The 19,772-nt window shown below is 53.1% G+C and overlaps 7 protein-coding genes across 7 annotated transcripts; 6 read left to right on the top strand and 1 right to left on the bottom strand.

Moving 5' to 3' along the window:
• Nucleotides 1-1,301: 1,301 nt before the first annotated feature.
• On the top strand, nucleotides 1,302-1,550 carry N7468_004105 (uncharacterized protein; the record flags this gene model as incomplete). Its single annotated transcript, XM_058473402.1, has 1 exon — nucleotides 1,302-1,550. One exon carries the CDS (start codon nucleotides 1,302-1,304, stop codon nucleotides 1,548-1,550), a length of 249 nt encoding a protein of 82 aa, XP_058332405.1.
• A 710-nt stretch (nucleotides 1,551-2,260) lies between these two features.
• Nucleotides 2,261-3,793, top strand: rpt3 (proteasome regulatory particle base subunit RPT3; the record flags this gene model as incomplete). The annotated part of the gene is made up of 6 exons (XM_058473403.1): nucleotides 2,261-2,418; nucleotides 2,467-2,508; nucleotides 2,568-2,666; nucleotides 2,723-3,009; nucleotides 3,059-3,722; nucleotides 3,775-3,793. 6 exons carry the CDS (start codon nucleotides 2,261-2,263, stop codon nucleotides 3,791-3,793), a joined length of 1,269 nt encoding a protein of 422 aa, XP_058332406.1.
• A 710-nt stretch (nucleotides 3,794-4,503) lies between these two features.
• N7468_004107 (uncharacterized protein) lies at nucleotides 4,504-4,740 on the top strand (the record flags this gene model as incomplete). Its single annotated transcript, XM_058473404.1, has 1 exon — nucleotides 4,504-4,740. One exon carries the CDS (start codon nucleotides 4,504-4,506, stop codon nucleotides 4,738-4,740), a length of 237 nt encoding a protein of 78 aa, XP_058332407.1.
• Nucleotides 4,741-5,039: 299 nt separating this feature from the next.
• Nucleotides 5,040-6,368, top strand: N7468_004108 (uncharacterized protein; the record flags this gene model as incomplete). The annotated part of the gene is given in 4 exon segments (XM_058473405.1): nucleotides 5,040-5,141; nucleotides 5,206-5,385; nucleotides 5,398-5,784; nucleotides 5,814-6,368. 4 exon segments carry the CDS (start codon nucleotides 5,040-5,042, stop codon nucleotides 6,366-6,368), a joined length of 1,224 nt encoding a protein of 407 aa, XP_058332408.1.
• A 1,328-nt stretch (nucleotides 6,369-7,696) lies between these two features.
• fcpA (protein-serine/threonine phosphatase) lies at nucleotides 7,697-10,300 on the top strand (the record flags this gene model as incomplete). The annotated part of the gene is made up of 3 exons (XM_058473406.1): nucleotides 7,697-7,944; nucleotides 8,007-8,093; nucleotides 8,161-10,300. The coding sequence occupies 3 exons, from the start codon at nucleotides 7,697-7,699 to the stop codon at nucleotides 10,298-10,300; spliced, it is 2,475 nt and encodes an 824-aa protein (XP_058332409.1).
• Nucleotides 10,301-11,426: 1,126 nt separating this feature from the next.
• On the top strand, nucleotides 11,427-13,680 carry N7468_004110 (uncharacterized protein; the record flags this gene model as incomplete). The annotated part of the gene is made up of 3 exons (XM_058473407.1): nucleotides 11,427-11,553; nucleotides 11,655-13,222; nucleotides 13,273-13,680. The coding sequence occupies 3 exons, from the start codon at nucleotides 11,427-11,429 to the stop codon at nucleotides 13,678-13,680; spliced, it is 2,103 nt and encodes a 700-aa protein (XP_058332410.1).
• A 1,275-nt stretch (nucleotides 13,681-14,955) lies between these two features.
• N7468_004111 (non-ribosomal peptide synthetase) lies at nucleotides 14,956-19,231 on the bottom strand (the record flags this gene model as incomplete). The annotated part of the gene is given in 4 exon segments (XM_058473408.1): nucleotides 14,956-15,495; nucleotides 15,554-16,240; nucleotides 16,254-17,026; nucleotides 17,044-19,231. 4 exon segments carry the CDS (start codon nucleotides 19,229-19,231, stop codon nucleotides 14,956-14,958), a joined length of 4,188 nt encoding a protein of 1,395 aa, XP_058332411.1.
• Nucleotides 19,232-19,772: the final 541 nt, after the last annotated feature.

Raw genomic sequence — 19,772 nt, forward strand, 5'->3', positions numbered from 1 at the left:
GGGCCGGGGAACCGTAGACAACGCAGTGTGGACTCCTCGGAAGGGGACGAAAGGGGGGTGCGTGGCCACAAACGGTGACCAGTGCAGTGGGAGGGGGTGGGGGAAAATAATAGCGGGACTAAAAAGAAGGGCGGGGAAGTAAAAAAAAAGCACGGGGAAATACTTACAGTTCACAAGAGGTAAAAGCGCAGTTAGGGATGAAAGGGGAAGTGGAGGTAAAGAATGGTAAGAAGGAAATTCACTGCAGGCTGAGGCGTTGGTTCTCCCGTTGCTTTGTACCACCCGCCAAAAACATCCTTTGGCCCATACTGCTTCCCCTGCACCCATGTTAGTCTGGAGGTGAGTCTGTTATTCCATGTAGGAAGATTTGTATTCCTTCGATTATTTTGGAGCCTTATTTGGACTTGGCTTGGGTTCTATCAACATTGTATGGGTCGACATGACGTTAGTCGCCGGTTCTCGGGCATCTGTGCCATTCAGCTTTAAGCGAGGCAACTCAGCACATCGACACCCAATCCATGGCTATTTTTCCTCCTCACTTGACAATCTTTAGGGAGGAAATGAACACTCCTTTACGTCCAGTTTATGGAAAAATGCGAAACGGAAGAGAGACTTGGTCTTGGTCGCACGTCACGGGCCAATGCTCGAGGTCGGTCACGTGTGTCATAGACATTGGCATGTTGGTATGGCGAACGCACGTGGGAAGCTTTAAGCATCTGAACGCAGTTCATGGCCTAGCTAGATTGGATTTAAGTCTAGCTTCAGCCCGTCCAAAAAAAAAAAGAAAAAAAATCACTTGTATTTCCTGAATCACAAAAAATACTCTCCCGTTCATCTACCATATCAAACAGTTGTGGACTAGACTGGGGCTTGCTCTCCGCTCGTACCGATCAGGAAAGCATGTGTTCCTCTGGTTGTGTTGCAACAAAACGTACGGAAGAGGGAGAAAAAGAAGCATTCAGAGGCCATCCATTGACTCGGACTTACCGTTACTTGACTGCCATAGAGCCAGCCCGGTTGGCTTGGCCGAGACTGCAGAAACAATCCACTTATTCTACACCCCGCGCCTTCAATTTTCACACCTATACCTGCTAAAGAGGCAGGAGCAGTAGACTCCATGGTAATAAACGAGTAGCCACCTTCGTAGAATCTAATCCGATCAACTCTCACCTCTTCAACTTTTTCCCTTTTTTTTTTTGAAATCTCACCATGTTTGGTATTACACAGCTCCTCCTTGCTTTTCTTTCCTTCTTCACCCTCTTGCTCTTGGTAAGTGGACGCAATGTAGGCTCTCTGAACACATGTGCGCGGTCTACAACTCGAACTGGTTGCGTGCCCATCTCTGCAACGGTGCAGGTGCCATCTTTGGCATGCTCGCCTTGCTCTCAAGTGCTCAGACTTTGATCATTGCATCAGAACGGCTCTACTTCAGACAAGAGACAAGCCGCCCTCGACCGAGGCTATTGGCACTGTCTTCATATCAGAACAATTCAGCTTCAGACGAGGGACAACCAGCCTTCATGAGGCTCGCCGCAATTGAGTCTTACTGAGTGGAAGACCGCGCACATGTGAAATCCTCTAAGCTGAGAAAGCACGGCACTAACCATCAAATAATGGATGTATAGCGAATTGGACCTCCCCTCTTGCCGTCCAGTCTTTTCGCCACCGGGGGCCGTGATCCGGCCCCCCCCCCTCTTGAGGTCCCACCAGAACCTCTTCAAAAGCCTCATGCAGACTTCAAGCTCCCTCCTCTGGGCTCAGATGGTTATTACCGTCTAAGCCCAGAGGAGTTAATCAATCTGCTTCGAGACTTTGCAAATGGTGCGTTATATGATGTAGATGCGTAGATTGTTGAGGGTATATAAGGGCTAACGAATGGCTCTAGGCGATGAAGAGGTTCTGGTGTTGGATAACCGGATGAAGTGGACGTTGAGGATAGTTTGGGGGGGTGAGCCTGATCAAAGTGCTCTGGGACCTGGGCAAAAAAATCCACGGCGTGCTTCGAAAAAAAAAAAAGGAAAAAAAAATAAGAGGACGATGAACACCAATGAGGAGAATGATTTCGGCTTTCGTGGGTGTGCGAGGGATATGGCTTATTTCCGGTCACATGATGGGGTGAGCTCCAAGCCGGTTGGAGCTTTGCAATGATCACCCCTCTCCCACCCCTTCACACAAGCGCAAGCCACCGCCGTTTCGAGTTTTATCAGAACTATCACCATCATCGACCCATATTCTTCGTTCATCACCAACAAATAGCATCATGGGAGACATCGCCGTGGAGAACCCGGTGAACAGCCTTACTCCTATTCCCAAGCCCGGTGCGCTCGATGCACTCGCCAACTTGGATTCACTGGAAGGAAATGGAGCTGATGGAAATGATGAATATGCTACATTGAAGCGGCTACAGAGACACCTAGAGTGAGTTCAGCAAGGTCAAAATCTTGAACTGCACTAACGCCGCACTAGGTACATCCAACTCCAGGAGGAATACATCAAGGATGAGCAGAGGTACGTGTCTCCTCAACGCCATATTGCAAGGTAAATGAGCCTGACCTTCTATGCTATAGGAGCTTGAAGAGAGAGTTGGTTCGAGCACAAGAGGAAATCAAGCGGATACAGAGTGTGCCGCTAGTGATTGGGCAGTTCATGGAGGCCATCGATCAAAAGTATGTCTTCCCCTCCTATAGCCACTTTCAGAAGACTGACGCATGGAATTCCGCAGCACCGGTATTGTTCAGAGCTCAACTGGCTCCAACTACGTCGTCCGCATCCTTTCGACACTCGACCGCGAGAAGCTGAAGCCTTCCTCCTCAGTCGCCCTACATCGCCACTCGAACGCTCTGGTGGATATACTTCCTCCCGAAGCTGACTCGTCGATTGCTATGCTGGGAGAGAATGAGAAGCCTGATGTGACATACGCAGACGTGGGTGGTTTGGACATGCAGAAGCAGGAAATCCGAGAGGCTGTTGAATTGCCCTTGACGCATTTCGATCTTTACCAACAAATCGGTGCGTTTGAAGGCTGCCATCACCCAATTAGTTGCTAACGCTGTGACAGGTATCGACCCCCCTCGCGGTGTCCTGCTTTACGGTCCTCCTGGTACTGGTAAAACCATGCTGGTCAAAGCCGTGGCAAACAGCACAACAGCCAGCTTCATCCGAGTGAATGGCTCGGAGTTCGTACAAAAGTACCTTGGCGAAGGACCTCGTATGGTCCGCGACGTCTTCCGAATGGCTCGCGAAAATTCTCCCGCAATCATCTTTATTGACGAAATTGACGCCATCGCCACTAAGCGTTTCGATGCCCAGACCGGTGCTGACCGCGAAGTCCAACGTATTCTGCTGGAGTTGCTGAACCAAATGGATGGTTTCGAGCAAACCAGCAACGTCAAGGTTATCATGGCTACTAACCGGGCTGATACCTTGGATCCTGCCCTGCTGCGTCCCGGTCGTCTTGACCGCAAGATCGAGTTTCCCTCCCTCCGCGATCGTCGTGAACGCCGACTGATCTTCACCACTATTGCCTCCAGGATGTCCCTCTCCCCTGAGGTTGACCTGGACTCCCTTATCGTGCGAAATGAGCCTCTATCTGGTGCCGTGATCGCTGCTGTCATGCAGGAGGCTGGTCTTCGAGCTGTTCGTAAGAACCGTTACAATATCATTCAATCTGACCTGGAGGATGCATATGCCGCGCAGGTGAAGAGTGGCTCCGAGGATGACCGGTACGTTCTCAAACCCTTAATTATGCTTTTCTTGTTGCTGATTACTTCAAAGCCCCGAATTCTACCGGTAAACGTGACGGTGAAGAACGGATGTGGCCTGTATTATCAATGTTCTATGGCATTTGGGAAATATGGATAGTTTTGCACTGGGATTAATAAATGGATGACTGTCCAAGCATGCCAAAACGTATTCACTATGTTTACCATTGCCGTATTTTTTGAAACGCGGAGAAGAATGCTATGGGGCAGGAGTACCCTTGCAACTGCGCTATAAGAGAACCTAACCACCAACCCCTCAAGATCCACGAGGCCATTATTTAAATATAGTAGGATCCTCTCGGAATTTCCTAATAGAAAGGCGGATGTAGGGTAAAACATTGCTGTCCAGAGCCGACCGCGACAAGTACATTGATAGGAGACAAGCGCATTTTGTGAAGGCATATTCTCGTTCTGGGAGCATCACTAGCCCACTTATCAGCCTAGCTTTGAGGTTGCATCTCTAAGCTCATGGACACAGCATGGTCATGATCAGCGGGGGACCCCGAGCTACCCTCTGGGTGTCACAAACTTGACGATCCGTAAAGATTTTACAGAAGGTGCTTGGCATAGACTCAGTAACTGAAACGTCCCATACAGACCTTCGAAGCGTGGGCCGCCCGACTTGGAGGAGGCTGGGCCAGGACTCAAGGGAAAGAGAACCCGAGTAAGTAATGATCTGCTATGGTCCTCTACTAATGATTAGGCCTAGATACTGCCTGCTTAATACGGAGGTACATGGACGATGAATACAATGCGGAGGACTCCGTGGAAGATTACTACACTGTGTATGGCGTTGCGCAGGGTCCTCGTCCGCAGCCCCCAAGGCTTCGACTATTCTAGATTCAATTCGCTGAGAGCCCTGGTCACCCTCTCCGGCAGCGACCGGCCCATGCAGACGGCTGCCAGGTACAAGAGCTCACCCCTCCTTTTCTGCCAGGCGCTAAGACTAGGCACCCAGCCACCTCAACAACTCTGGTGATCCTGTGTACAAGATCTGCATAGAGACACGTAATACGAAACAAAGGAAATCATCCTTTGATCAGTAAAGTAGTAAAGGAGAACTACTAGGAGCTTAGGAGAATAGGATAGTCAGCATAGCCCGTAGAAAGCGGACGGAATGCAAGTGGGTTGCACTGGTCGGCAACAGCTGATTCCGCCGGATTGAGTGCGTCATCCCGTCACGTTATGCCGATCGGGACCCAGTCACTCCGCCCCCAGGCCCAGCTCTTATCTTCCTCATCTCTCTCCCGTCTTCACCCATCACTCTCCCTATCCATCATGAAGTCTTTCGCTCTGCTAACAGCCTCTGCGCTGTTGGGCAGCGCCTCTGCGGAGGTCCACAAGCTCAAGCTCAACAAGGTCCCCTTGAACGAGCAGCTCGTACGCATCCCCAGATCCCCCGGTTCAAACCCCCCAACAAAACTGACACCTTGTTTTTCATCAGGAAACTGCCAACTTCCCTGCCCAGCTTCAGGCCCTCGGTCAGAAATACATGGGCCACCGTCCATCCTCCAGCGAGAATGACTTCCAAGACACCTCTTACAAGCCTACTGCGGGTCACGATGTCCTGGTCGACAACTTCTTGAACGCCCAGTGTAAGCTCCGTCGATCATTTTGCCACCCTGTCTGGCTATAGTTACTTGTCACTAATCTCATTGATTTAGACTTCTCCGAGATCACCCTTGGTACACCACCCCAGACCTTCAAGGTTGTCCTCGACACCGGTAGCTCTAACTTGTGGGTCCCCTCTTCTGAGTGTACCTCCATCGCTTGCTTCCTCCACAGCAAGTATGACTCCTCGTCTTCGAGCACTTACCAGAAGAATGGCTCTGAGTTTGCCATCAAGTACGGCTCTGGCAGCCTGAGTGGCTTTGTCTCACGAGACACCCTCTCTATTGGTGACCTGACCATCAAGAACCAGGACTTCGCTGAGGCTACCAGCGAGCCCGGCCTTGCTTTCGCTTTCGGCCGTTTCGACGGTATTCTGGGTCTTGCCTATGACACCATCTCTGTCAACAAGATTGTTCCCCCTTCTACAACATGCTCAACCAGAAGCTTCTGGATGAGCCTGTTTTCGCCTTCTACCTGGGCAACGCCGACAAGGAGGGCGATAACTCTGAGGCCACCTTTGGTGGTGTTGACAAGAGTCACTACACTGGTGAACTCGTCAAGATCCCTCTCCGCCGTAAGGCCTACTGGGAGGTGGACTTGGACTCCATTACCTTCGGCACCGAGACTGCTTCTCTCGACAACACCGGTGTTATCCTTGACACCGGTACTTCCCTCATTGCTCTTCCCTCCACCCTCTCTGAGCTTCTGAACAAGGAGATCGGTGCTACCAAGGGCTTTACTGGCCAGTACTCCGTGGAATGTGAGAAGCGTGACTCCCTTCCCGACCTGACCTTCACCCTGAGCGGTCACAACTTCACCATTGGCCCCTACGACTACATTCTGGAGGTCCAGGGCTCCTGCATCAGCTCTTTCATGGGCATGGACTTCCCCGAGCCCATGGGTCCTCTGGCCATCTTGGGTGACGCGTTCCTGCGTAGCTGGTACTCTGTCTACGATCTCGGCAACAGCGAGGTCGGCCTGGCCAAAGCCAAGTAAATGCCTACGCATGGCAGTCCTTTGGGCAGTAGCTACGGATGATCCTGAAGCCAGGAAACGGAACAGTGTTTCGTATATACTCACTTGTACAGGTGGCTTATCAGGGGATGAGCCGGGATGTGGTGTTGCAGACGCGACCTTGTGACTCGTCACGACTGCCCAACACACTTCGGTTGTTTTTCATTTGCTTTCTTCTAGTGGCACTGCTTCGCGCCCTGTGCTTACCCGTCGATAATACTGCAAGTTGTCTCACCCACATGATGTATTTTGCATGTTGCATTCTTTACGCTTGAACTCAATACTAGCTTCGTCTTTAGAAATGTCCTGGGTAGGATTTGTAGTTTGATTTCGTAGATAAGATTCGGTATGTGTAAGAATTCTTCGTGAGCCTTGAGGATTCTGAGGACACGCAGGTAGTAATTGTCCTTCATGCAATCGGGGTTGGCCATGTTCAAGCACCAATAGCAACGCCTCGCAATTCTTCAAACCGAATATCGAGCCATCTTCTCTCTCTTGCTTCATCCAAGCAAATCCGCGACCGGATTAGGATTGTCCTATATGAATAAAGGGTATGTTCTTAAAGACCAGTAATCTATGATCAGTTAAATCATGCGCATCGCTATGGCCTCTCAGTCTTTTCACCGGATATGAAGATCAAACGCGACAATCTAAAGCATTCGAATTCCAGCAGGATTTCCGGGGTCATGGAAGGACAAAAGTTTGAGTCAACCATGGCTGGCGTTCGCTCGATCAGGAAGGCAGTTACGTAATCCAAGCTCCTTCAACAACCGGCTCAAATACAGTCCCCGCACCAGCTGATGATCTCGTCGCCAAATTTCCCGTGAATAAAAGCTTCTATCTCATTCACGCTGAATCCCTCGTCCCTATAGAGGCCCCACACCTTGCGCGCGCCCCTTTTGTATCGCGGTTTTCCTCCCACCCCGGTATTGGATGTGGCGAATCTTCACTCGACCTCATCTTTGAACCCTGAGCAACTGTACTTCGTCCTTTGCACCTTGATTAGTCCCAAAGCTTCTGATACCTAAAAAGACGAAAAAAAGTATCCCATACATGTTTTGATCCTCCCTCCGTCACCTTTTCACGCGCACCCCGACACACTCTGCCCCAGACTCACTTTCTCCACACGTCGCGTGCTGGTGATGGCGCCATAATCACGAGCCGCCTGACCCCAACATTCAATCAACCACTGCGCGGCTCCTATCGCGCGACACTTGAAATCCGCGCGAGGAGCGTCTCGGACGCATCCGAGGACTCAGTGACCAGGACAAGTGGACTCCATCGCCGGCCGGCGAGCTGGGAAGCCAACAATGCTTCTTCGTCTGCCGCCTAGCCTACACTATCCGATCAAGGTCACCCAGCTGCTCAAAGAGCCTGGGGACGAAATCAAACGCGATGAGGCCTTGTTCTGGTATGTGTACTCGACCATCGTCGAAGAGGGTGATGGCCTGGGCAACAGAGTGAAGGTAGAGCGCAAGTTTCCGACGCGCTTTGAATCGACGGCTGATGGCACGATCGAAGATTGGAGGATCACCAAAGGTGATATCATCGATGAACCGTATGTATGCCCTGTGCTTTGGCCGTTGCTCGGCGTCTGAGCTGACCGCGTCTTCCCTGCAGAGTTGATGTGGTGGAAATTAATGAGCCATGTTCCCATGGACTACAGTTCGGCGGCATGTGTGCTGAATGTGGGAAGGATATGACCGAGTAAGTATTGCTTGGCTCTGATTCGACCCCCAAAAGATGCCTTTATCCTAATGGTGATTTTGTGCAGGTCGAGCTACAATACTGAAGTTACGGACTCGATGCGTGCTCCTATCCAGATGGCCCATGATAATACACAATTGACCGTCAGCCAGAATGAAGCTGCTCGCTTGGAGGAGGATGCGAAGCGCCGGCTCCTGGCATCTCGTCGCCTGTCGCTCGTGGTGGATTTGGACCAGACTATTATCCATGCTACTGTTGATCCGACGGTGGGAGAATGGAAGGAAGACAAGGAGAATCCGAACTACGAGGCATTGAAGGGCGTGAAGCAGTTTCAGTTGATCGACGATGGTCCGGGCATGCGTGGCTGCTGGTACTACATCAAGCTACGACCGGGCCTGGAGGAATTCTTAGAGAACGTCTCCCAACTCTACGAGCTGCACATCTATACTATGGGCACTCGAGCCTATGCTCAGAACATCGCCGACATTATTGATCCCACGCGAAAGCTCTTTGGAGACCGAATTCTCAGCCGAGATGAAAGTGGCAGCTTGACCGCGAAGAATCTGCAGCGCTTGTTCCCAGTTGACACCAAAATGGTTGTTATCATTGATGACCGGGGTGACGTCTGGCGCTGGAACCCCAACCTCATCAAGGTGACTCCCTACGACTTCTTTGTTGGAATTGGCGATATCAATTCCAGCTTCTTGCCCAAAAAGCAAGACATTGGCACGACGAACAACAAGCCTATCAAGCCCGCCAAACCCGATCCAAAAGAACACCATGTTAACGGGGCAACCGCGAAAACAGCTGATGGAACCGAAGTCTCAGCGCTGGAGCAGCTGGTGACAATGGGAGGTGGGGATAACCCCAGTCTCCTTCGAGAGCAGACTAATGCCCAAGAGGAAACAATTTTGCAGCAGGTCGAAGATCGCCCTCTTTTACAGAAGCAGAAGGAGTTGGATGCGGAAGATGATCCTTCCTCTAGCGAACCAAGTGAATCATTTTCCAGCGTCGACGAATCGCAAGATAACAAACAGCGACATCATCTTTTGGAGGATCATGACCTGGAGTTGTTCCATCTTAATGACCGACTGCAGCAGATCCACACCGAATTCTTCAACGAGTATGATAGCAAGCGCTCTCATGCGCTGAAGAGTCGGGTTGCAGATCTGCGGGGCGAGAAAGCTACAACGAAAGATCGGGACGTGGATTTGAAGCTTGTCCCCGACGTAAAGGAGATTCTGCCCCGGATCAAGCGGCAGGTGCTTGGTGGAGTGGTGGTGGTGTTCTCAGGCGTTCTCCCTCTCGGTACGGATACTCAGAATGCCGACATTTCCTTATGGGCGAAAAGTTTCGGTGTCTTGATCGCCACGAGGATCGATAATCGCACGACTCATCTGGTAGCTGGGCGTAACCGTACCGCCAAGGTTCGCGAAGCTACTCGATATCCGGATATAAAGATCGTCACGACCCAGTGGCTTCTCGACTCGCTCATGCAGTGGACACATCTTGCGGAAGATCCGTATCTGCTACCCGTGCATCCAGATGATCGAGGCGAGCCTCTCTCGCCTAACTCGCGCGAGGTTGCTGAGATTTCGTACATGTCTGAAGACTCGGACGAGGCGACGGGCTCTGCCGGTGATGATGACTTCGACTCTGCAGCTTTTTCCCTCACATCGCCCATTGCATATGACGCGGATGAGCAGCAGGCCGTGGACGACGAGTTGCGAGAGTTCCTGGGCGACGATTTCGACGATGTGAGCGAGACCGAGGTTAGCGAGAGTGAGGCCGGGGATGATGAGGACCCGGCCCAGGGCGGCACAAAGCGTAAGCGTGGCGAAGACGGCACTTCCGATGATGAATCCAACGATGAAGACGGAAGCGACTCTGAAAAGACGGGTTCCCGGTTGTCGCAGCGTATCAAGCGGTCATATGAACGGAGTACCGGCCTTCGCGAAGTCTCTTCAGCTGGCGGTGTCGAGACCAGCTCTGTCGCTGCTGACATCGGTGCAGAGGCGGGCGATGCAGAGGCTCCAGAGGCTGGGGCCGCTGACGATGGGTACCCCGAGAACCCTGATGATGACGAGGACGACCTGGAGGCGGAGATGTTGCGTGCCTTCGAAGATGACGTGTCTGACGGGGGAGAAGATGAAGGAGAAGAAGAAGAAGACGAAGAAGGAGAAGATGCCACCCCCAAGGACGCATGATTCCATCTACGTCTTTCCGGAACGAATCCGTAACCTTATTGCCTCTGCATCAACCCTTGACCTCCCTGTACTCCCTGCTTCCATGATCCCCTGCGAAGTCGTTCTGGAACATCGTTTGATGCCTGGTCCTACCGGTTACAACACGATGGCATAGCGATGGCGTTTATGCTTGCTTATTTTGATTCCTTTTTTTTTTTTCTTTTTTTCCCTTCCCACGATCATTGGTCTCAGTTCAAAGTCTGACATTTCGGATTGCAATTTCAGGCGTACTATGAGGATCGATGCATCGGTTAGGGCGGTGGTGTGCTTTCTAGCTAAGTGTATTCTGCCCGAAGGCCGAAATGGCGTGTGTACTCTCAATCTTATTTCCTTCATACTATTTTTCAATGCTCCAACATTTCTAAGAGGGATGGTGTGCGGGTCGGCTGTATGGGCCGGTCGATCATGCATTACATCAATGAGGATCATGTTGATCCCTTCCTCTTCCCTTTCCAGGTAGATTAGATTCCTTCTGTCACTTAGAAGCCTCTGTACAAGATTACCCCTCGACAGAAGGGTGTCACTTTTCTCTATAAGTTGTTTGTTTTTCGTTCTGCGGATAGGCGAAATGTGTTGTTCCATGCGGCTTTGTGGAGCTGTGATCGCCCCCCCTCTCTAGGCTACCATTTGGCCCCTAAGTATTATCTTCGTTAAGCGATCTGACTTACGCCCGATGAGCCATTTATGTGATTCGCTGATCCAGGCAGGGGATATCAGCCTCGGTGTGTTTATATACCCTAGTGGAGCTGCGCGTGCAAGTGAAGCTCGTCCAAATCCACCGCCCCCATTGGCCCACATAGAACGAAGCCTTTTGGTTCCCTGCGGGCCCCTGCGGGCTCCTGCGGGCTCTTGCGGGCTCTAGAAGGTCCTTCCGGACCCCTACCAACATGGCGCCTAGAGCAAGCCTTTTCCTTAGCCGTGCAGGGTGATTTATGCAAATAAGACATCACGTGGACACTAATAAGCTTTTCTGAGTGGCCTGGGACGGTTCTGCCTGGCATTTACCTTATGCGGCCTTGTGTCTCGACGCAGGGCCGTGAGGTCTTCTCTTCTTCAATTACCAAGTCGGGGTGTGGTGTTGGATCTGATGTCCGATACATTTAACCCGCCTATCCCATCCACAACCCTCAGCACCACATGCCAGAATTGTCATCATGATCTATTGTGGCCGTCCTTCAACAAGCTGCAGCAATTGTCGTGCCAAGAAGAGAAGAGTAAGTCATTACTGTTTGCGTCCCCTTACAGAAGACAGAAAATCGTCGGGGAAGAAGGAAGAAAAAGCGTCCTTCAAAACGACATTGTAGCTCATATCCAGTCTCCAATAAAAAGTGCGATAAAGCCGTCCCCGAATGCGGCCAATGTTGGCGCGCGGGTCAGAAATGCCCTGGGTACAGAGACCCCTCAACCCTCATCTTTCGCGATGAGAGCACCCAGGTCATCAACCGCGCCCGCTCAAAAGTCTCCAAGAAGACGTCGGCGGCCAACCCAACCGACCACGCGGGGAAGCGCACCACTCCACCACAGGCGCCGATCCAACAACAAAACACCGTACCGGACTGTCATGCCAGCTGCCCCTCCGATGCCGCCGGCGAGACCATGTTGGCCATGAGGGATGTCGACGTAGGAGCCGAGATGTTCGCCGGCAACTTCATGCCCGAGTTGATGAGCTCCCACGATCCGTTCAACCTCGACGAGGCTGGGCTCTTCTCCCTCCACCAGGCTGCCACGCCCAGCATCTTGCCAGTATCGTGCGACGGTCTTGAATCTGCTGCTCCTGTCCCCGATTCGACGTCTAGGTGTCGTTCTCGTGTCGGCGCTTCTAGCGTAGGCGGCGACGATGTGGCTCTTGATCAGTTCCCTGATGACGGCGGCGATGGCGAACGGCTACGACACAATAACTTCAGCAGGAGTCAGTCTGAGGTCATAGCACCTCCATTCTCTTTGCCGCTCGTCATCCTTGGTCTCGATTTCTTCCTCTCTCACTACGTCGTTCGGCAGTCCGGTCCCTCGTCCGGCTTCTTCGACTACGTTCCGGCCATGCTGGCGCAAGACGACGGTGGCAATGACATGCTCGAGGGTGCTATTTTGGCTCTCAGCTTCAGTGGGCTCGCTCGCACCACTAGTCAGGCCGGCCTGTTAACACGATCCATGATGATGTACACCCGCTCCATGGAGCGCGTCAATCTCGCTCTTGCTGACCCCCAGACCGCCCGTCACGACAGCACCATTGTCTCTGTTCTCGTCCTCGCCCTCTACGAATTCAGCAAGGCCTCCATCGATGGCTGGAAGCACCACATTGAGGGCGCCATTTCGCTCCTCAACCTGCGCGGCCGCTCCCAGTTCTCCACCTCGGCCGGCCTGCAAATCTTCAAGGATGTCTTCTCCCAGCTCCTGACTAACTGCCTGCGCTCCGGCTCCCCCATGCCCTCGAGCCTACGCATGCTGCGCATCGAGGCCGCCAATGCTATCAGCGTTTCCGATCCCTACTGGGTCGCCTGCAGCGGCATGGTCGAGCTTCTGGATCTCTATCAGCATATATCCCCCGGCGGTTACTCGTTCTTTCCCAACTCTTCTGGCGCCTCTTCTGCTCCCGCCGATCCTTCCGATTCCTCCAACTCTCCCTCTACAGCCTCCGGTTCCTCTCCCGCCTTTCCCTCCTCTGTGCCCCCCGGTTCTCTCAGAGGTGCCAACAGGTCGATTGAGCACCTCGAGCGCTACCTCTCACAGGCACTCGAGATTGACTATCGCCTTGAGAGCACCTTCTCCAAGTGCCCTCCCGAGTGGCAGTTCACTGCCACGTCCAACTTGCCCAGCAGCAGCAACGATCCGATGTGCATCCAGCGAGACGTCAACCATATCTACTACGATGTCTGGATCGCCTCCGTCTGGAACAGCATGCGCATCTGCCGCATCCTCGCTAACCACGCCATCAGCCACCTCCTCCTCGCGGCGCTAACACCGATAGCAATTGGTTCTTCGCCAACAACTATGCCGACCGCCTGCACCAGGCCACCCAGACCATCGTCCGCCTGCGCGACGAAATGCTCGCTTCCGTACCCCAGCTCATGGGCTGCGCCACCTCCCCGGCGCAGGAACAGCAGCTGCAACAGCAGCAGCAGGACGAGCGCTCTCAAAATAATCCCGGCTTGACCGTTGGCTGCTACTTTGCCTGCTGGGCTCTCTTCACCGTGGGCTGCATGCACAACCTCAGCCATGAGACCCGTGTATGGACGGTCGCCCAGTTGCGCAGAATCAGCTCTCAAACAGGTCTTGCGCAGGCAGATGATTTCGCCAACTTTGTCCAATCGAGCAACCTCCGTCCACCATTGAGTGGGTGGTAGGGGAGTATGAATTAAATAGTTATTTCATTCAGCGATCAATTGTATATAGAGCTTGCACTATATGCACACGCTTACACAAGTATATTCCTTGCGCAAATAAAATATCACAGCAACGCCTTGTCTGGAAGTTTACTCCAAGGAATTCCTACAGATATCCGGGTCTCGCAAGTCGTAGTCTCCTTGATTGGAGGCAACTTTAGGATAGGTAGCATATCTGCACAAGAACGAGGAAAAGACAGGTCACTGAAAATATAGGTACAAGAATAAAGGAGAGCCCGTCCTTGTGCATTCGATTGTATCCTTGAACTTATTATTTGTTGATAATTCAGAGGCTCTCAACCTAATTATATTATATACCAGTCAATCCAAGTTTAAGCTAGATTACATTGTTATTACCGCGGCAATATGTGTCACGGGATTGGGCCAGGTGTGAATTATCGGGGAGGTATGACCTTGGCGTATCAATTTGAGAGATATGCGTGTCGAACTACCTTTCTCTAAGACCGTTGAATACAATCCGTGGCAGAGTGAGATTGAACGTGGATCTCGGTTTAGGCGTTTCACAATAGAAGTAGATGCTGGGAAACTACCATCTAGGAAAAATTCAGAATATTTACTTCCCTTGGAACTGACGTCAAGTACTAAATCTTGTGAGATGGATAATCGTGTAACAGCAAAAAGTTCACATGCTTGGTTTTATTGCTCGAGGCAAAGGGTTTATTTACAAATAAAATGTTGAATATCAACCGAAAATAGGTGTCCAGGGGCCCAAAGAGGTATCGGAAACTTATACGGACAAAAATCAATCGGAACGAGGTGATGATAGGGTTGTATTTACTTGTCTTCAAGCAGGTCTTATCTAGAAGTAGCAATTAGGATGGCCAAAGAGAAACAGCTGCACCACTTATCACAGCGTTGTTGGACGTAGAATAATGGAATAAACAGTACGATAGTGTATTAACTAAAGATTGCAGCATATCAATAGGGTTGTAGAAGTAACCTTATTGTAATGCACAACACTACTTTGAACTCTTTAGCCTCGTCGGAGATGAGAATTGAACAACAGCGATCTAATCAATTAGGAACGAAGCAGGATGATAGTTGCAGTCATAACAAATTGGCAAGGCAAAGAGAGAAAAAGACGAAGAAGCATCATCAACGACAAAAAGGGTAAAATGGTCGGTTCCCAAACGCAAACATCTAAGCCAAAATTCCGAAATATATACAATCTCCAAAGACGGGGGGAGATCCTGGCTTATCTCTCATTATGAACATCTACTGTTGTCTTGCCTCGACAAGCCTCACAGGATCAAACTCTCCCTCAGGGTTGTGCAAGATCTGGTCGAGCGCGTCGCTCAGGGCCAGCAGTAAGCCTTGGGCCCACTCCTGGGTCATGAACTCGTAGCCCGGCCAGTGTCTGTTGTATGTGCAGCGTAGGCGGAGTTTCTCATCCTCGCTGTCGCACCCGGGCCAGAGCTCCATCAAGATCGGGTAGCCGTGGTTAGACTCTTTCCAAGGAGTCTGCAGGTGTTCCTCACGGGTGAACCCCGGCAAGGTCTCCATGCTGGTCCGGGCCAACCTACTGGCGTCGACAGCGGCCTCCTCTTTGGGATAGGTCTGCAAGATGATAGTGTTGTCGAAGCGGCGCGTCAGCTTGGCAAAGTCGACGGTAGGGCAGGGCATCTCTGAGTATGCCAGCGAGTCGACATACTGCATGAACAGCTCCTGGCAGATCTCGCGGTGAGTGCGTTTCTTGGTTCCGCCTTCCTTTTCGCCCTTGTACGCGTCCGCAAAAGTGATACGTGTGGGGGAAGACTTCTAGCATCAGGGCCATGCAGCGGAGGGCCTCGGGGCTGTGGCGGCCGTGGAAGACGCTGCCAAATTGCACGTCGAGGTTGGCGGCGGAACGCTCCTGCCCAGCATCCTTAACGAGCGTCTGCGCTAGTGTCATGGCCCAGGCGCCCTGAACGACGGCCATGGGCGAGGGGAACTTGGCGGCTTTGCTGAGGAAGAAGAGCTCGTTCAAGCTGATAGAGGAATCGAGAATCTCGCAGGCGGTGTCCTGAGTGGTGCGGATCGATGTGAACTGTCTGGGGATGCTCCGCTTGAGCACCGTCTGGCCAGCCTTGAAAGGGGTTGCACCGGCGAAATGCTTCATCCAGTACATGCTGGTAGCGAGCCAGTCAGTGCTGTAGTGCTCCTCGACGGGGAAGCGCATGCCGACCGCGGGGAGGTCATTGGATGGAACGCCCTCGTACGCCTGGGCGAACAAGCGGCGTAGGAAGTCAAAACTCATACCGTCGTAAATGAGGTGGAAGAGGGAGAAGATGAAGACGTGGTGCTTGTTATCAGCTGTGCGCACGACCTGGAAAACGGCACCGACGCGGTCCGGACGGATATACTCCTCGGCACTGCGCTGGGCGTTGCCGATGGTCTGCTCCCAGAGGCTATCCGGGCTGGTATCGTACTCATGCACGACGCTGTGGACCATGGGCAGCTGGGCACGAGGGTGCACAGGGTTGAGGATGCACTGGGCGTAGGGGCTCAGGGGATGCTCAACCTGCACCCCAGACGGTACGGAAAGCGTCATGCTGCTTAGTGACGTCGACGATGGTCTGCTCGAGACGGGCGGGGTCAAGCTCCTGAGGCACGTGGTAAACAAAGTGCTCGATGCAGGGCTTGGTGATGTTCATCTCCTCGGCTTCCTCGACGAAGACGAGCATGCGGGTCTGGATACCAGTGGCAGGAAGAACCTCCTCGATGTCCTCGCTGGCGATGCCTAACGACTTGACGCACTGCGGACGGGCATGAGAGTTGAAATGTCGCAGCTTGATGGCCAGCGGCATTGTCAGCAGCTCCTCCTCATCTTGAATCTCGAAAGCTTCGTCACTGCCGGATTCCTGGCCCAAGTTGTTTGGGGGCGAATCATCCAGCGACTCGCCAACCTTTCTAGCCAGATCAGCAACCACGGGATGAGCGAACACGTCCCGCAAATGGATAGTTGCATTCAGACGCTGGTTGATACGAGCGACAAGACACGGGGCCGTGAGCGAGTGCCCGCCAAGGTCGAAAAAATTGTCGGTGATGCCGACGGCATCGAGGTTGAGCACACTGGAGAGCTCCTCGCACACGGCACGCTCCAGGGCTGTGCGTGGCTCCGCGATCTGGCGAGAACCCTTAGTCGCTTTCGCGAACGTGCTCGCCAGTCTTGCCAGCTGCTTGCGGTCCACCTTGCCATTGGCGTTGATGGGCATGTTGTCCAGCACGGCGATGCGTGCAGGGATCATGTACTTGGGAAGCGAGGCTCGCAGCTCCGTCTTGAGCAGATCCTCGACCACTTGGGCCTCTTGATGGTGCAGGGACTGTTGGTCAGAAACTCTTTGGACCGGCCCTTGTGCTCAGCAGGGGCGTCTGTGTTTTCACCTTGGACAGTGACGAAGCTGACAAGCTCCGCCGGCTCGCCTTCAGGTTGGTACACCAAAGTAACAGCATCGCTGACAGAACTGTTACGCAGAAGAGCGTGCTCAATCTCGGGCAGCTCAATGCGGTGACCACGGACCTTGACCTGGAAGTCCATACGACCAAAGAACTCGATCATGCCGTCCGAAGGGCGTTGGCGCACTCGGTCACCGGTACGATAGCCGCGGATAGACTTACCGTGGATGTCCACCTGTACGAATCGTTCCTTGTTGAGTTCCGCGTTAGTGTATCCTCGGGCGAGACCGTCGCCCGTGACGATGAGCTCACCCATGACGCCAGGGGGCACGAGGCGCTGCTCTGGATCCATGACGAAAGCGCCGGAGTTGCTGATGGCTACACCTATGGGCACGCTGTTCACAAAATTCTCGTTGGCTGGGACATTGTAGACGGTGCTGAAGGTGGTGTTCTCGGTGGGACCGTAGGCGTTGACAAGGTCGCCCTTGATGATCCCCTTGGCCTTGACAGCATCGCGTGGGTCGAGGCGGTCTCCGGCAGAGAAGAGTAATTCCAGGCCGGAAAGACCAGATGGTGCTGTGGCAAGGCACTGCTTGAGAAGGGCAGGCGTGAGCATGCAGGACTGCACGGCCTCGCGCTGCAGCACCCGTCCCAGAGTGATCGGGTCGATGACTGACATGTAATCAATACAGATGAGCGTTCCGCCGTTTAGCAGCGCGGCGTAGATTTCCCACGTCGAGGTGTCAAAGGCCAGGTTGGTAATATGCGCAATGTTGCCACTTGACTGCGTCTTGGAGGCCACGTTGGTCTCGCGGACCAGGCGCACGATGCCGCGGTGCTCCACTTGGACACCCTTGGGCTTGCCCGTTGACCCGGATGTGAACAAGACATATGCGAGGCTAGAAGCTGTTGGTGTCGGCAGAGCGCCAGCGATAAGCGGCCCTTGCTCGTCCAGGGCCTGGGCAATGTGGCGGAAGCTCACGCCCTTGAGCTGCAGAGCGGGAGGCGTGATGCCGGCGCCGAGAAAAACGAGCTTGTCTCCCTGGATCTCGGAAAGAATGCTCTCGAGGCGACCAAAGGGAATGTTGACGTCGAGAGGTAAATAGGCCAGATCGGCCTTGAGAATGGCCAACAGGGCCACGATTGTCTCGCATGACCGCGGCGCCAGCACCGCGACCATGGCCTCTGGAGCGAGCCCGCGCTGAACCAGCCAGTGGGCGAGCTGATCCGACTGCCGGTCCAGCTCCGCGTACGTGAGCTGAGAAGACGAGTATGCGTTCTTGACGGCAATGGCGTCGGGACTGAGAGATACTTGTCTCCGGAAGAGCTCGACGACGCTGGAGTCGCGCGGATAATCGGTGCGCGCAACTTCTAGGAGACCCAAATCAGCCAGTGCTGAGAGGCCCTGGGTTAGTTGCAGCTTCGAGACGTGGACTTCGGGTGTCTGGAGGCCACGGGCGAGGACCTCAGTAAAGATGGACTCAACAAAACGGATGGATGAAGCTTCGAACAGATCATCCGAGAAGATGATATGACCGCTCATGCACTGAGCCTCTTGGACGAGATGGCATTCAATGTCAAAATTTGACGTGGCTACCGTCACCCCATCGAGCCATAGGCTGTTAGAGTCTCCTGACGGATGAACTGCAAATGTCGTCCGAACGAGCGGGTTGCGGGACAAGTCAGCGGTTCCGGGACGCAGCTCAGAGACAATTTTCTGGAAGGCGACATCCTGGTTACTAGAGGCCACGCTGTTTGTTTGTTGGACTTGCTGAACGAGAGCATGGAATGAGTCCTCTGGCTCGATGATGGTACGAATGCATAAGAGGTTGGTGTTGCTAGGAACGGGTGTCCCAATGGTGGCATCGTCGACACCGGTGAGACGGTAGTGCATGACTCTGAAAGCGGCGAGGAGCACCACAAAGGGAGTCGTCTGGTGTGTCTGGCAGAAGGTCTGGAGCTCCTGGTGAAGCCGGCCATCGAGGGCGAAGTGGTGGACCTGCGCCTTGCCTGAGGAGATGGCCGGTCGGGGCTTGTCGCACAACAGCTCGGCGGGCTGGCTTTCCTCGAGCTGCTCCAGCCAATACGCGAGCTGACGCTGCTGGGTCTCGGCCATTGTGATAGATTGGCCCTCCGCCTCTTGGTGGAAAAGGAAAACAGGTCAGTCAAGAATAAGAAAGGCCAGGGCGGTGGAAAGGCTGAGATGATGGATCTTCAAAACATGTTCATCCCCACAGTGGGCATCCCGGTTTGCTGTCTTATATATGGACAGAATACCGTTCCCATGTCAGCAGTGTTGCTAGCTAGTCGCCCGAACTTCCGCTGAGGGATTGCTACAAGTAGAAACAAAACCCTAACTCATGATTCTTCGGCCTGATCTTGTCTGCATGTAGTAACGAGCTTGAAGAGTGCTAGTCCCGCTGGGAACCGACAAAGTAGTGTGGACCGCAGAGATCTCAGGCAGTCAACACTAGTAAGATATTAAGCTTGATACAGAAAATACCCGTTCAAGTTGAGGCTGTCCAAAAGGAGACGAAAGCGGCACGTGATTCTATAGGACGGTGCCTCGATTGTCCCCAATAGGGCCAGGGGGCCGCTGGGCGATAGTTGTGGGGCTGGGAAAAGCTGCCCAAAATGGACAGCTTGGGACTGGAAAA

The sequence above is a fragment of the Penicillium chermesinum genome, assembly GCF_028974085.1.
Source record: "Penicillium chermesinum strain IBT 19713 chromosome Unknown utg000003l:1.0-5111272.0:1.0-5115320.0, whole genome shotgun sequence".
Classification (NCBI taxonomy): Eukaryota; Fungi; Ascomycota; class Eurotiomycetes; order Eurotiales; family Aspergillaceae; genus Penicillium; species Penicillium chermesinum.